This window comes from Bidens hawaiensis, unplaced genomic scaffold (genome assembly GCF_021521415.1).
Source record: "Bidens hawaiensis isolate Kalapana, Puna unplaced genomic scaffold, B.hawaiensis_p1.1 tig00017357_1, whole genome shotgun sequence".
Classification (NCBI taxonomy): domain Eukaryota; kingdom Viridiplantae; phylum Streptophyta; class Magnoliopsida; order Asterales; family Asteraceae; genus Bidens; species Bidens hawaiensis.
In genome coordinates this window covers 204,598-221,459 of record NW_027492631.1, presented here as the reverse complement: position 1 = coordinate 221,459, position 16,862 = coordinate 204,598, and the positions used below count along the sequence as shown (strand labels likewise).

At 31.8% G+C, this 16,862-nt stretch overlaps 1 protein-coding gene and 1 pseudogene across 2 annotated transcripts; both read left to right on the top strand.

Moving 5' to 3' along the window:
* The first annotated feature begins 3,617 nt into the window (after positions 1–3,617).
* On the top strand, positions 3,618–5,190 carry LOC143553768 (heavy metal-associated isoprenylated plant protein 31 pseudogene; annotated as a pseudogene). Its single transcript, XR_013138895.1, has 2 exons — positions 3,618–3,705; positions 4,706–5,190. The product of XR_013138895.1 is annotated as a heavy metal-associated isoprenylated plant protein 31 pseudogene (transcript).
* A 4,608-nt stretch (positions 5,191–9,798) lies between these two features.
* On the top strand, positions 9,799–11,274 carry LOC143553743 (heavy metal-associated isoprenylated plant protein 39-like). The gene is made up of 3 exons (XM_077043662.1): positions 9,799–9,869; positions 9,966–10,044; positions 11,060–11,274. Exons 1-3 carry the CDS (start codon positions 9,861–9,863, stop codon positions 11,272–11,274), a joined length of 303 nt encoding a protein of 100 aa, XP_076899777.1. The 5' UTR covers positions 9,799–9,860.
* The last annotated feature ends 5,588 nt before the right edge of the window (positions 11,275–16,862 follow it).

The window sequence follows — 16,862 nt, the reverse complement described above, 5'->3', positions numbered from 1 at the left end:
TTTTTCCTAAATGTGTTGGAACTCTTTTAAAAATGAAAGTAACTTACCATTGGTTAATCTAATATAAAGAGTATTTAATATTGGTTATTTTAAGTTCTTTCTAATTTTATATACAAGTTATTCATGTTCTTATTAGTATTGGCATGTTTTTTTATGTATACATGATCTTACGTTATTTATATATACATCTATCTATAATATATATAAACGAAAACCCAAAAATCCTATGTGTCGCGGTGTGGTCGCTCCCCCTTTTTATGGAAGCCACCAGATTTCTTGATTTTTAAATGGAGGCCTCTCATTGATTTAACCTAAATTCATGGGTATGGGTTTTACCAAAACCAGATAACTCTTAAACGGGTTATAACATCTCATTCAATTAAAAATTAATCCTACCAATTATTTGATATGAAAATTCTACAAAATAGAAACATACTAAAATTTAATATCCAATTTAAAAAGAAAAATATATTATTTATAATTAATAAACAATTTTATAGTAAAAAACATAAGCGGGTCATGGGTCACCAAATCCAGATAGCTTTTAAACGGGTTATAACATATCATTTATTTATAAAACCCTTTCATCATCAAACCCTAAGTATATTATTAACTTTCTTACAATAAAGAAAATTAAAATCCAAAAAATAAATATTAAAAAACGAAAAATGTAAAATAACCATTCTCTCAAGCCATCAGATTATTTTATTTGTAAATGAATGCTTCTCACGCATTTGACCCAAATTCATGGGTAAAGGTCTCACCAAACCCAGATAGCTCTTAAACGGGTTATAACATCTCATTATATTAAAAAATAATCTCATCAAATATTTGATATGAAAATCCTATAAAATAGGAATATACTAAAAATTAATATCCTATTTTATTTTAAAAAAAGATATTATTTATAATTAAGAAACAATTTTATAATAAAGAAAATAAACGCGTAATGGGTATCACCAAACCCAGATTGCTTTTAAACCGGATTATAACATATCATTTATTTATAAAACCATTTCATCATCAAACCTCAAGTATATTAATTATTAATTTTCTTACAACAAATAAAATTAAAATCCAAATATACATATATAAATATTAAAAACGAATAATGTAAAACAATCCTCGTAATATGGGGGATAAATCTAGTATACTATATTCTACAAACATATACAATAATAATACTATCAAAAGATTAGACAACTTAATCAAATCATTCAATAAATACTGGATAAAAAAATATATATAGTAATTCGGGTGGGTGTTATTTAACCACATTACACGCCTTAAATACACTCCTTAATATCCACCAAGAGCTTATGTTACATTTACAACTTTGCCAATTTCACTAATATCGATAGTGATCACTACTCTATCTTCTCACTCTTAATGGCAGTGATCACCTTTACAAGTCTATGTAATCTCGGAAAAAACATATCCTATGCATCGAGTTCGGGTCGGGTATAGAACCGAGTATTCTAAAATCAGGTAGTTGAATACCCTATTTTTGGGTATTAAATAAACCCTATTTTCAGGTTTTTTTCTGGTTTTTTCCCGGGTATTTTTCAGGTATAGATTGGATTTTTAAGGGGTTTCACATTTTAGGGGTATTTTCGGGTATTTTTCAGGTAATTTCGGATATAAATTGGGTATTTGAAAAACCCGGGTTCGGGTATTGGAGAAACCCGGTTCCGGTTTTCGGGTATTAATGGGTATAAATCGGGTCCAGTTCCGGGTACGGGTTTTGGTACTGAAATGCATACCCTATCCGTACCCTACGGATAGGGTGGGTACGGGTTCGGGTATCAAAAACCCGGGTATTAAAAAAACCGTTTCCGGATCCGATTCCAGGTTCGGTTTTTTTTTTTTTTTTTTTTGCTCCTCTACACGCGGGCACCCAACTAATGTGATTAATAAGTTAACCCGATATTGATGATATTAAGGCTTTTTGTAAAAAAACTGGATAGAAGATTAGAATCATAGAAAGTGGTTTCTCTTTTATGGGTTGGGCTTTGGGTCCTGTGTTCAAAGTTATGGGCCCATTCCTCAATTCCAGCCACTTATTGGCTTTTATGCCTTTATCTCCTCGGCGCCTTTGAGTTATTCAAAAATGTTCATGGCCCACCAACCCTATAAATGTTCTCTCACTTTTGGATATTTTAGATTATAAATGTTTCGAAAATTTTTAAGTAATAAACTTATAAGCCAATAACATATTATATAATTCTCTGTATAGGCGATAAATCATTTCTTGACTTCTTTTACTAACTTCATTGACAAAAGTAATATTTTATATGTTCTGAGATAATATATAATAAGAAAATAAATAACTATGATTTGCAATCTTTAAAACAGAATAATATTTCAGTTTATATAATGAACCAAAATAAAATAATAAATAAATAAACGGTGTTATCTTTTTAGACTTAAAACCACTGGTGTAAACGACTCGCACTGTTATGATCTACTCAAGATTGTATAACTAAATGTTTGAAGTCAATCTTGAATCCAGACACGTTTAGACAAGCTCGACTCCAAACTCAATCATAAAGTATAGCTCGTTTAGTAGACGACTTGGAGTATAGACTTCATATACTAAGTTTAAATATGTCTACAAGTTCAAAGGAGTTTTTACTTTTATAAATATAGTAATCCTTATTTAATATATAGCAGTGTTGTAAAAGTCGGATTCCAAGGCCGACTAGTCGGTCCTCGGACCCCTACCTTGGAGACTTTTTCCAAGTCGGCCTGGATTAGTCGGAGGCGGTCAAAGTCGGTCAAAAGTCGGACTAGTCGGGCTAGGCGGTCAAAAGTCGGGCTAGGAATTCCTAAAAGTCGGAAAAAAGTCGGACAAAAAGTCGGCCTAGGCAGTCAAAAGTCGGGCTAGAGTTCTCTAAAAGTCAGTTAAAAGTCATTCAAAAGTTGCTGAGTTAATTAGAGTACCCTTTTGACGTGAATTATACTTATTTTGACAAATATATAATGTCCAAAAAATAATTTTCATTATAATTACCATGTCCGAGTAATCTCCGAGTACTCCCCGAATACTCCAACTACTCCCAACTCTCCGCTTAGGGTCTGCCTAGCGACTTTTGCAACATTGATATATAGTATGACAAGATAGCTAAAAAAATGTAGTTATAACTTATAACTATATATGTATATAAATAAAATACTTAACAAGATAATAAACGAGTCTACACTCAATCAAGGTTGAACGAAAAACTTTTCATGAGCCAAACTCGAACTTTAAATATAAAGCTCGAGTTCTATAAAATTAAACAAGTTAAACTTTTTGTATTAAATTAGAACTTGTGTTTTTTTTTAAAAAGAAAAAAACTAAGATTACAAATATTATAACCGTTGTTATATTATATTTAATAATTAAAATATCTTGTTGTACACTTGTACTCCATATTTATAGTGGGGGGTCTCTTGAGTGTTTTAGTGTATCCTTCCATTAATCATACTCCAAACCACTCTGTGTTTGCTCCACATAACCAACCATGTCTGTAAGTCTATCATTTATAACTTCATACATATGAAATTATATGTGTATAGCAAAATATAATATTTAGAAAATAATATAATTTGATAATGTTTGGTGTTGATGATGGTGGCCGCAGGTGGTGGAAGTGAGAGTTCCAAACTTGGATTGTCATGGTTGCGCTTCTAAGCTTAAAAAAACTCTTTTTAAACTCAAAGGTAAACTTTTCTTCTATCCTATAGATTTGTTTTCTCGAAACATTTTAAGCCAAACCATCATAAACATACAGTACATTACACTTGTGTCTTTCATTTTAACGGTAATGTATAAAATGTTTATCACTCTATGTAACCACTTACTTGCACATCTATAATTGTCATTATATTTATCGAAGAAGCACCATCGCGCAAAACTGTATTATGTGTTTCTATAGTTTTTACTAAAAATTGGTTTTGTATATATTTGATGTCTTGTAAAACTCTAGTACAAATTTGTGTCTGATATTATGTTATACCTTGAGAATATTTGTTAAGATATAAAACATAATGTAAATGTTTTTTAGATTTAAGTTTATTTAACTTTAAAAATATTTTAAAAAAATACATTATTGTCCGGTTTTAAAACACGTCTATTGGTCCATTGGTTATTGCCTATGGTTAGACCGGTCCAAGTCCAATGCCATTCTCTGCATTTGACCAGCAGAAAAGTGTTGACCATTTATTTAAGCTATTTTTTTGAACGGCAAAAATACAAAATAAAAAATAATAAAATAAAAAAAATCATTTTTATATTCTTAAAAGGTATATACATAATTTTATATTCTTAAAATGTAAAATTGTTAATATGTGTTAAAAATACAGGTTAGCAACTTGCTATATCCTTTTGGTAATTAATAAAAACTTTTGTTGGTTATTAAAAAAAGGTCGGTTCGGTTTAAACAACATGTTCCAAGCTCTAAACCACTAAACGGTAAACCAGAATGGTAAATCGGACCTTGTATATTTCAAAGTTACCGACTCTCTTTGGTTTCTACCGTTTATTTATATTTTGAAATCTTTTAAGAAAACAAAATGTTTATTTTCTCATAAAAGTTTTATGCATTATTAACCATTACAAGCTATTAATATTGTAGTATATAACTTTTTTAAAATTTGTGTTATTTAGTAATATATTGTAATTTTTTTGAAATAAACATACTGTTTTTTAATTTTACTAAAGGAGTTGAAGAAGTTGAAATCGAAATGGAGATACAAAAGATAGTGGTGAGAGGATACTCATTAGATCAAAGGAAAGTGATCAAAGCAATAAAGCGGACGGGCAAAGCCGTTGAGCCATGGCCCTACCCAAGTCACACTCATTTTGCTTCGTTTTACAAGTACCCGACTCATATTGCCAACCAATACTATCATGAGTTGTCGACACAAAAGAACTTGTCACAACATAACCTCCATGCTTTCTTCCACACCCCTTCGGTTTACTCGGTCGCTATTGCGTCAGATGAAACTGCCGCCTCGCTCTTTAGTGATGATAACCCTCATGCTTGTACAATCATGTGATCTTGTCATTCAAAATGTCTTGAAATTGTCATTTTCGATCGTTTGTTTATTGATATATTTTTGGTGGTTTATAAATTACGCATCTGTAATTTGTAATCATGAATTGTTTGTCTGTCTGATTTGTTCGTGAGTTCTTTACTTCTTTCAATGTATCTTGCATTTATGGTTGCAAACAATGTTACAATGTGTAAAAAAACAAACAAGGTGCTCGATTTATAAGTAACATATCACAAACAATGTTACATATCTTGATAACTTTTTTTTATTGCTTTAATAATGACACTAATATAATAATTACCATAAACATTATACAAACAAACATTTCTAAGGACACATTTTTTTCAAGTAACCTTAACATGGACCTTTCATTCAAAGCTAGAACCTTAACATGAACACTAATATAATAATTACCATACACTTTTTATTTATTTATTTATTTATAGTGATCTCAAATGAAAAAAGAAAAAAAATCTAAAAGTTTACGAAAAATATGTACTATTGATAAACTAAATTGATAGTTAGGATGACCTGGTTATAAATTTGTAGTTAGATGAATTTGAATTGTTATTCTAGCCTTGGCTGGTCAGTAGGATTATTGACCAGAGTTTAAATCTTGACATGTGATAGATTACTGATGTGATTCGTTTTCTATGAACATATAAAAGTAAAAAATGAAAACATTTACACAACAAAACCAATCTAATCTATTTTCATTTAGTTATGTTTATTATTAAGTAAAAAAGAAAAATGTTCTAAAAATGTTCCAAATTTTTTTTGGAACGACCAACTAAGTAACGCCGGGTACTCCGTACGCGGCTCCCAATGACTAAAGGTAGCCCGAGCCGGCCATGAGTCCGGACGGACGAAGCCCCTAGCGGTCCACCTATTGAGGGATTCCCCGGATAAAACCCGACCCCACGCCCGCCAAACGGCACGACAGCGAGGAGCCAATAAAACCGGGTGAGATCAGGACTCGAACCCTGGCAAGCCAGTATGTTTATAATTTCATTGGTATATAAAGGAAAAAAATATATAGAATAATCCACATGAAATGTATTTTCGTTTTCTTTTATTAATTTCATACATCCTTTGAAAATAAACAAAACTTAAAATGCTGAGTTGGGTTTAAAATGGGCTTGAGCCTTACAAGTACAACGGCTCATCGAAACTAAAAAGAAAATAATGGGCCGTAGAAGTTGGGCTTGGAAAACTTCGTGGAATGCACAATTATAGTTTACTTTTTAATCAATAATTAATTTTTAAAAGCGTTATTCAAATTTTATAATTATAATTATAAAGATTCTGATATAACTTTGATCAAAAACTGAGTTGGTTGTGAAAATTCAGTATTTTATTTGTCTTAGTGTACGACTTTAGCACGTACTTGTACGACTAACTTTGATAGAACATATTTACACACTTCGACTACCCAAGAGTGGAAAGGGGGAGACGTCTAACTAGCATGGGCGGACCTTATTAAGGGCATGGAGGGGTTGTGGCCTCCTTGGGTTTTCGGTTCAGAAGTAGAATATATAATACATGTCTTTGTAATTATGCTATGTTTTATATCTTTTGTCCCTCTTATTCGAAAGCTCATATTTATTTATGTGAAAGAACATGTTATTTTTTGGGAGTTATGTTCTTATTTGATGAAAAAAAATTCGATTGTTTTATATGTATAAACTTATGACTAGTTTAAAATTTTTGGCCCCTCCAATGTAACTGTTCAAGTTCCGCCACTGCGTCTAAGCAAGGGCGAAGCTTGCTCGGTGTCCGGGTTGTCCCCGGGCACCCGATTTTTCGCTTTGTAATGTAAATTTTCACGATTCTGTCCGAATATTATTATAGTATTGAGTCCGGTCACCTTTGAATACTTTTTCTGGCCGCGTCCAGGCTCGTGCATGGGGAAAGCAAGTGGCAACCTTGACCGCCCGACGTATGGTGTATTGGTGTTCGTGGGTAACCCCGGTGCTGATGCTAGTTTTTTAAATTCTGTATAATATTATTACTTATACTAAATATTATCATCTAGTTATTGTCAAATCTTAGCATGAAACATTATTGATCGTTCTGGTCGAAAAGATAGCGAGCTAGACACTGAATAATGATTTAAGAATTCAGCATTTCTCTTTCAAATGATTTTTCCATAGTTGTCACATCTAAATTTAGTAATTTACGTTACTAGGAAAATATTCCTATGAGAGAACTTCAGTTTTGATCCCTGTGAATTCTTAAAATTATTAATTTTGGTCTAATAGTTTATTTTAGGCTATTATGGTACAATAGTTTCAATTAAATATCAGTTTTAGTCCAACCCACTAACGTCATCCACCAACCGTAAGTGAATTCGACTTTGAGGGGCCTTTTTATATTTTTCACAAACTTTAAATTCATATCATTATTTCTTTTTTACTAAATATAAGTTTATACTTTTTGTTATTTTCTAACTATTATGGTTTATTATATTGTTTATATATAAATATATACTTTTTAATTTTTTTTAAATATTTTTTTTAAAACCGGAGCTTTTTATGCAACTATGTATTTATTTATTTGTATTTGAATAGTTTTATTTTTACTTTTATTGCCGTAATAATATCTAGGCTTTAAAAAACAGAATATTTATTTTTTAAAGTTCCAGTTTAATTCTACACTTCTACTAACTATATATGATTTAAAAAAACTTAAATTTTCGGCTTTTATTTCTCAGTGATAAAAAGAACATATATTTATTTTATATTGTTTTTTTTTTGCTTTTCAAATGACGGAGGCTTTTTGAAAATTTGTTTATTAATTCTAATTTTTGGTTTTTATTTTTTTCGAACAACTAAAATTTTGTACTCGATACAGTTTGAAACAATTATTTCACATCTTAATCACCTTGCTAGCCATCAAAATGGGAATGACCTCTTGGTTTGTATTTATTAAAAATATACACATGCATAAAAGCGCCAGTTTTGAAAAATTATATTTATTAAAAATAAAAAATGTATAGATATTTACACACAAACAAATATAGGAAACCATAATACTAAAAAATAACAAAAAGTATAAAACTTAATTTTGGTAGAAAACCCAAAAATTCATACGAATTAAAAGTTTGTGAAAATATAAAAAAGCCCCTCAAATTTGTATTAGCTAACGGTTGGTGAATGACGTTAATGGGTTAGACTAAAACTGATAGTTAATTGAAACTATTGTATCATAAAAGGCTAAAATGAACTATTGGACCAAACATTATAATTTTAAGAAATCACGGGGACCAAAATTGAAGTTCTCTTTATTCCTAAAGATATATATAAATATCTGCTTTCACATGATTGCTTTTATGACAATGTTGTCCAATTTTCTTTTAATAGCGATAGGAACTATTTTTAATTAGTGGTGGACAAAAGAACCGGTTAATTAAACTGATTTGAAAATCAGATCAAATCCGAATCAGTTTGGAACTGATTGAAACCGTAGATTCCAGATTGATTTGTAATTTTCTCTATCGAAACCGGTTTCAAACCAGCTAACCAAACAGAAACCGGCTAAAACCGACCAGAAACCGGTCAAACCTGGGCTGAAACCGATCAAAACCCGAATCAAACTGATCGTAACCTGCCAAGAAACTGGTTTCACCCCAAACCGAAACCGATCATAAACTTGTTTTGGCTTTTGTTGACCAAACCAAACCGGTTTCAACCCAAACCGGTTTTGGGTTTTAAACCGGTTTGTGCACATCTACTTTCAATGCCTGACGGAATATATATATATATATATATATATATATATAAATTTAAAGAGTAAGAAAAACATTGTGGACTAACGACAACGAAAAGAGGGGTGACAACATTGCTCTTATGACAAGAGGTACAATTTTGGTGGGCAAAAAAACCACACACTCACACACACTTGCATGCACATAATAAATCTCTAGGCATGACGTTAAAGAAAGAGGGTCGATAACCAACCAAGATCTGACAGAGAGAAATGGAATGTGAATTATCGAATACCTAATGTTTGAATAGTGGTGTGGTTGGAAAACCAAACAATAGAGATACCATTTAGACATCTTGTAATTATGTAATTTGTGTTGTTTTGATATAAGTATCAACATAAGAAACAAATGAACGTGAGAGGGATGAAAGAATATCAAGCATAAATGGGAAAATAAAAGAAAAAGGCCACACACGTCTTGAAAAGCTTTAGCTAGCGTAAGAATCATATCTTGGTAATATTTACATGTTACATTATATTCGATACTCGTTTTTTTATGTATTAGATTAATAATAAATCATGTTACCAGTGACCTGAGGCTACTATGGTAGTCACGCATATCCGTGACTAATTAGATTTTTTTTTCCAAATATTTATAATATTAAAAAATAAAACGGGTGGAGAATAATGGAAAACAGAATAAATTATCCATAAACATAGTTGAAGGGTGAAGAAGAATGAGATATGTAAAGCTGACGTGACGAAAGAATGGAAATGGTGCAAATGAATCATACCTTTCAGCCTTACAATCAGAACCGGCATGGCTCGTCTAACTTTGAGGACGAGCCTAACCTGGCTCAACTCGGACCATTTTGAAAGACGAACCGAACTGAACCAAATACGAGCACAAATGTACCACCAACAATGCACAAAGTACAAGTTTTGAAATGAGCACGGCTGTAACCTATAGTCATACGTGTACCATCATTGATTTATTATAAAACAACAAAAAAATAAAATAGAAAATGAAAGCATTTCAATTCCTTTTTTTCTTCACACTCCATCTTTAAATCAAATCAAATCAAAATTCTCACTTTCTTCTTTCATCCTCTCACATGGCTCAGGTCCAACAATTTCTTCATCATTTATCAATCCTTTTCATTTTATTTTATTTTTTTTAATTTACATGTTTGTGTATGATCTATGATAATATTAAGCAGAAGGTGGTTCTCAAAGTTCTCACCATGACAGATGACAGAACCAAACAAAAAGCCATTGAAGCTGCTGCTGATATCTATGGTACTTACTATTCACAGTTCATCTCTCTGTCTTTTTTTTAGTGTGTTTAATTTCATTATTGGTTGGCTGGTAAAGACTCTGATCATAGTCTATCTTTGATCACATGGGCTTTTTTTTTTCTTTTTCTTTTTTTTTGTTATATTTTCTCCTTTTTGCAATTTTATTGTTGGCTGGCTGGTAAAGGCTCTGACCCGAGGGTATTTTTTAATATTTTTTTAGCAAAATTTTGATCGTTAGTAATTAGTTGGATGGATAAGGCTCTGATTACCACAATTTATCTCTGATGACATTTTTTTTTTATTTTTATTTTTGTTGGACATTTGTCATTGGTTGGATGGTAAAGGCTCATCAGAACTTTTTTTTTTTATTTTTTATTTATTTTGCAATATATATATGGTAACATTGACATGAGATATGCTATTCCGTGGTTCGAAAAAAATATAGTTTTTTTTCCCGCTAATTTGAGATTAAAAAATGATCGGGGTTCAAATCTTAACATTGACATGAGATATACTATCCCGTAGTTCGAAAAAATATAGTTTTTTTTTTTGGAAATTCGTTATTGGTTGGATGGTAAAGACTCATCAGGGTTCAAATCCTAACATTGACATGAGATATACTATCCCGTAGTTCGAAAAAATATAGTTTTTTTTTTTGGAAATTCGTTATTGGTTGGATGGTAAAGACTCATCAGGGTTCAAATCCTAACATTGACATGAGATATACTATCCCGTAGTTCGAAAAAATATAGTTTTTTTCTTTTGGAAATTCGTTATTGGTTGGATGGTAAAGACTCATCAGAAATTTTATTTTTTTTTATATTTTTATCTTTTTGCAATATATATGATACGGTCAGAGTTTATTTCTGATCAGGGTTCAAATCCTAGCATTGGCATGAGATATGCTATTCCGTAGTTCGAAAAAAATATAGTGTTTTTTCCCGCTAATTTGAGATTAAAAAAATGTGTTTTTTTTTTTTTTTTGTAAATTGAGATGAAGAAGATGGTTTTTGCAGGGGTGGATTCAATAGCAGCTGATCTGAAAGATCAGAAGTTGACGGTGATCGGAGAAATGGACACCGTGGCGGTGGTGAAGAAGCTAAAGAAGGTTGGGAAGGTGGACATAATATCGGTGGGCCCCGCGAAGGAGCCGGAGAAGGAGAAGAAGAAAGAGGAAAAAAAAGAAGAGAAAAAGGAAGAAAAGAAAGAAGTGAAAGAAGAGAAAAAATAATTTTTGTTTATTTTGTTATGCAAATTAATTTTATATAATTATAAGTTTTTATGAATTGAATATATATGAGAAGATCTGTAATGGGGTTTTGGATACTTCATATGAATATGTTGACATGTTGTAGCTAGCTTCATTTGCAAGCATTGGGATATAATGATAACTTGAATTTTATTATTGTTGTTACTAGGTTGTTGACCCGTGTACGACACGGGTGGAAATATAGAAATCGTCTAACAAGCACATATAATTTTAAATGACAAGATAATTTTAGTATATATTTTTTGGGAGGACGACATAATATTTATCACGTGCGTAATTTAAATACACAAATAAATATAATGTAAAATCATATAAACATGAAAAAATCTATAAAAACATATATATTTCACAAATAAATGTTGTAATAAATACTACAAATACATAATATAGAACTTAATGACTTAACATAAGAAATTATATTGTCAAAAAGATAACTAAAACTAATCATGTTGGTCGTCCTTACAAAGCATCATGCCAAAAAATACGTACACACTATATAAAAATTATAATGTAATTGTATTTAGGCGAATTAGCTAAGTATTTAAAATGAACCTAAAAAATATTATCAATTGTACTGAGGAAAGTAAACTAATGTGTTAATATATGTAGAAATTAATATATTTTTAAAAATTCATAACTTCAATAAGAATATCTAAACAATATACTTTAAAATTTTAATAGTCAGTAAACTAATGCGGTATTTTATTTTTTATTTTTAAATTTTAATATAATTAACACTTTTTTATATTTTTTAAATTTAAATACATATATTGTAAATTCCGGCCCCCACATCTTATCCTCCATTTATTTCTTGACGCACAAAAAAACCGGTAAGACTCGATTTGAAGATTTAGTGACCCAATTTAAGGAAAAAATACATGAATGACTTAATTGAAACACTTTTGAAACTTGGTTACTATTCTATGAGATATTCCCTTTATTATTTATTACAAGCTAACAAAAACGACCAAAGTTGAATTTCGGCATTAAGTGTTAAAATGTATTTAAAATTTGTTGTCAATCAGCATTGAAAATGATGGTTACAATATATCTCATTATGTTAGTTTACTTATTTTTGACAAATTATGTTTGTTACATTTTATATAATTGATAGTACATTAAAATCAATTGTTATTTGACAATACATACATACATATATATATATATATATATATATATATTAAAAACCATTATTTTCTACACTCACACATTTACTATTTATATCAATTTTCAAATCTTCCTACATAATGTACAACTAACAATTGCACGAGTATTATATATGCATTTAAAAGGTAAAGGCTAAAGTTTTTTTTTCTTATAATTTTATAACTAGTTTTATTACAAACTTTGTTTTATTAGACTTTTGGCATAAAGGTTTTTACACTTATATTTTCTTGACGCCTAAACTTAGTTTCATATATTTACTTTTTGGCCCATCAACTTTGTTGATGAAATTTTTGCCACAAAATTTTTACCATAATAATCAAACCAATATCAACTGACTTCTCGACGCGTGCCCGTCGCAAAACGTGATAACCTTCGAACATGTAATGCATTTAACCCGCACCGTCGCAACACGCGGTGTAGAAATACATGTTCACGTTTATAATATATTGTATCCTTTGATGTAAGCTTTAACTTGAAGCTAATAACTTAAAAAATGAATTTAAATATATGTTACTGTATTAAAGAGTTATAAATAATTTGTTACCGTCCAATGCTACTCGGTGGTTCTCTTGATGTTGACACTGCACTTTTATATACATGTATAAAAAAAGCATTATTATATAACATTTGAAGGGTAAATAAAGAATATTAAAATAACTAACCATTTGAATCACTCATTTTATTGGAAGAGGTTGATTGAACAAAATTGCGCTTCTTTGATTTTAAAGACATGTAATATAATATAACAAAGTTATTATATAAAAATGAGGAACACCATAAATGTTGACAGAAAAAAACGTATATAGCGTGCCATTTAGTTTTGCTGTTTAAAAGTTGGGTTTTGCAATTTGAAAATGGATAGCGGCGCAGTTTGTTGCCCGCTTGCCTTCTGCTTCGATGTAATTAAAAAACTTTTAATTATGAAGGATTTTAATACACAAAACGTAACAATTAGAAAAACGGGACAACAGAGAGTATTAAATTAAGTCACAATTGTGGTTTTTTTATTGGATGTTCATAATATAATTGTAAAAATATGGAAGTTATAAACATTACCCGGAAAACGTAAATAGCATACCTTAGTCTACTTGACATGAAGAATAACGGTTAACTTCAAACGGCATAAAGTATTATAAAATCATTAATGTAAAAGTGTCTAACCCACCAACATTATGTGTTGAATATATATGACCAAAATGTATAGAGTTAAATAGTATTCAACTTTACATATGTAAATTAGGAGTTACTATTTTATTTAATATCATAATCATTAGCATTAATATATGAATTGAATTGTTACTTTTGAATAATATTATTTATTTTTGAATTATTTAATTATTAAGAAAATTTAAGAAGCCTTAGTATGTATGGAAACTATAGTAATGAACCAATAGGAATTAATCCAAATGAATTTTTTTAATAGAATATATATAGATTATTATTATTATTATTTATTATTGGTATTTAATTTTCTGGTGTTTATTTTCCGTTTATGGGGGCTTTTGTGACTTTAACATAAAATTTTGTTTTTTTGTTTTGATTCTTTTTCTGAGTGTTTCATAAAGCTAGTGTGTTTTCTGCTGCTTCTTTGGATTTATTACCAAAAGATGTTCATTTTATTAATAAATAAGTTTTCTCTTAACGACTATGATAGAACCTGAGACCTTCTTGTTGCCGGTGCTTCTAGAGGCATACCCTATCCGTACCATACGGTAGGGTCGGGTATGGGTTCAGGTTAGAGGTGCACAAATCGGTTTTTTTGAAAAAACCGGTTCGGTTATTAACCGGACCGGTTTTTTTTATCCAGAAAAAAACCGGTTCGGTTAATAACCGGAACCGGTTATTAACCGGTTTTTATTGCTGAAAACTCAAACCGGCCAAACCGGTTTGGACCGGTTTAAAAACCGGTCTAACCGGTTAACCGGTTTTTTTTTTTTTTTTTTTTTTTTTTTTTTTTTTTTTTTTTCTTTAGGGTTTAGGGTTTAGGGTTTCGTTGTTAGCATTCTTTGCTTGGAAGATTAAAAACACATAACTTTCATTTATAGCTTTTACATTAAAAATACAAACATTAAATCGTTATCGCATATTCGTAACTCAAAAATACAAACATTAAAGAATGCTTAGACACGATTACATTAACAAGTTGATGTTTGTTACTCATTTTCTTCGCTACCCGATCCCGAGCTATTCCTTAGGTAATCGTCGTACGCGGCTTCTTCATCGGTCATTGGTTGAATGTGTCCTTGATTGACCTCGTCTTCATACAAGGCCGCCTCATAGTCCATTTCCCCATCGAGTGAGCGTTGATGTTGTGCCCTGTCTAAAGAGTCCAAGTAATCCTTGTAGCAAATCGACATCTCTACAGCTGCTGGAGTGAGTCGAGTCCTCCTAATCGATATAACCCTGCCAGAAACAGAAAAAGCAGACTCCGAAGCTACCGTGGAAGCTTGGACCGTTAGTAAATCTTTGGCCATGGCGGCGAGGATCGGAAACTCATCCTCCTTACCTCTCCACCAAGCCAGCAAATCAAGACTTCTAAATTCATCCGGAGTCATGTGTTTCACAAAGTTGGTACCCACCATACCTTCCAAGTTCACTGCTTGGGGTGTTTACCCTTTGACGTTTACCGGCGTCTTCCCAAATCATGTAGTACATCCCCATTTCAAGGTCGGTTTGGGATTGGGATTGGGCAACAGCTCTTAACGAGTCATGAATTTGGGAAGACGACCCGTGTTTTGTAAGGTAAACATCATACATGTTTGCCAATGTGGTGTTGAAATCATTCTTTAAAGTTTGGCTATAATAGGGGTTTTGATCGTCGTTTAACCCTAGCTCATCACAAATTTTTTCTATTAAAGCTTCAACACCACCAACATTGATGCAAGGGTTTAACGCAGCCGCACAGGTCAAAACAGCGGGTAGTTGTTGAAAATATTTTATAAATTTTTCTTTCATTTTTGCACCCATATCAAAATAAGGTGCACCCCTACAATGAATTTCAGTCAACTTTGTGCACATGACAGCAATTTTTGGTAAAGCAATGGGGCTTGTTGGATAGTAAACCCCGGATAAACTAGTTGTGCAAGATTTAAAAATTTGAAGAACCTCCGTAACGATCTCAATCAATAACCAGTTTCTAGGATCGTACGGTGCACATTTACCCCTACTTGACATTATTTGATGAAACGCAACTAGTGATTCTTTTTGTTGGATGGCTTTCTCAAACATATCACAAGTCGAGTTCCATCTTGTTGGACAATCCCAATTGGGCCCCAACCATTGACAATTAGCTTCATCACAAAATTTTTTGTATCTTGAAAATGTTTTATTGTTGCTAAAAAACATCTCGTAACATTCTTTTAAAATTGTTTCTTTGCGTTTCGATCACGTTTAACCCATCTTGCACGGCCAAGTTGATAATATGTGCAATGCATCGGCTATGAAAAAACGCTCCATCACAAATAGGTTTATACTTTAATTTTAAATGGCCAACCGCGGCCGTATTGTTGGACGCGTTATCAAACGATATTGAAAAGATTTTATCTTCAATCTTGTATTGTCGAATGACTTTATCCAAGAGTTTAAAAATATTTCTACCCGTGTGCGGGTAATCAAACAATTGAAACGCAACGGTTCGTTTCATCATTTGCCACGACCGGGGGTCAACCCAATGAGCCGTCACACAAATGTATGAGTCGGGCGAACCATTAGGTACCGACCACACATCCGTTGTTAAGTTCACACCAGTTTGTAAGTTTGAAAAGTATGAAATTAGTTCGGATTTAGCGTTTTTCCATGCTTTAAGCATATCTCTTCTAAGGGTCGAACGACTTACGTGTTGGTAGCGTGGTTGAACATACTTTTGCATCATCTCCGTGAATTGAGGGTTGTCGAAGTGGTTGAAAGGAAGTGATTGTTGAATCACAAAGTTGCCAAACTGTTGACGTACCGCTTCAAGGTCGTACGTAAACACCGTTCCTTGATTCGTCATCTCCGGCTGCGAACTACTTCCGGATTCGTCCTTCAAGACCTTGCAAGAGGGCCTTTCTACATGAGCTCTTAAACTGGAGTTTGCTTCTTTGTTATAAAACTTCAAACAATGTTTGCATCTAGCTTTTTGGGTTCCGTTAGACATTTCGCATAGGTCGAAATGTTGCCAAATATCTTGGTTTCGTTTCGTGGGGATGACCCGAACGACGGTTTCTCCCGTGTTCGAGGCACCCATGTTGACCGATGAAGCAGCACTTTGGGAGGCCATGATAATCGACTACGAATTAAGAGTGGTATACTCGAGTATGAAATAAACGACTACGAAAGAAGAGCGTTTGGAGTTATAATCGCGTATGAAATAAACGTTTAGAGCTTTTGGAGTTGTATAATCA

What these genes read in the sequence shown, in the direction of transcription:
- LOC143553743 (XM_077043662.1), top strand. An exon ending in AGCTGCTGCTGATATCTATG is followed by an intron (nt 10,045 to 11,059) that starts GTACTTACTATT and finishes TGGTTTTTGCAG; the next exon opens with GGGTGGATTCAATAGCAGCT.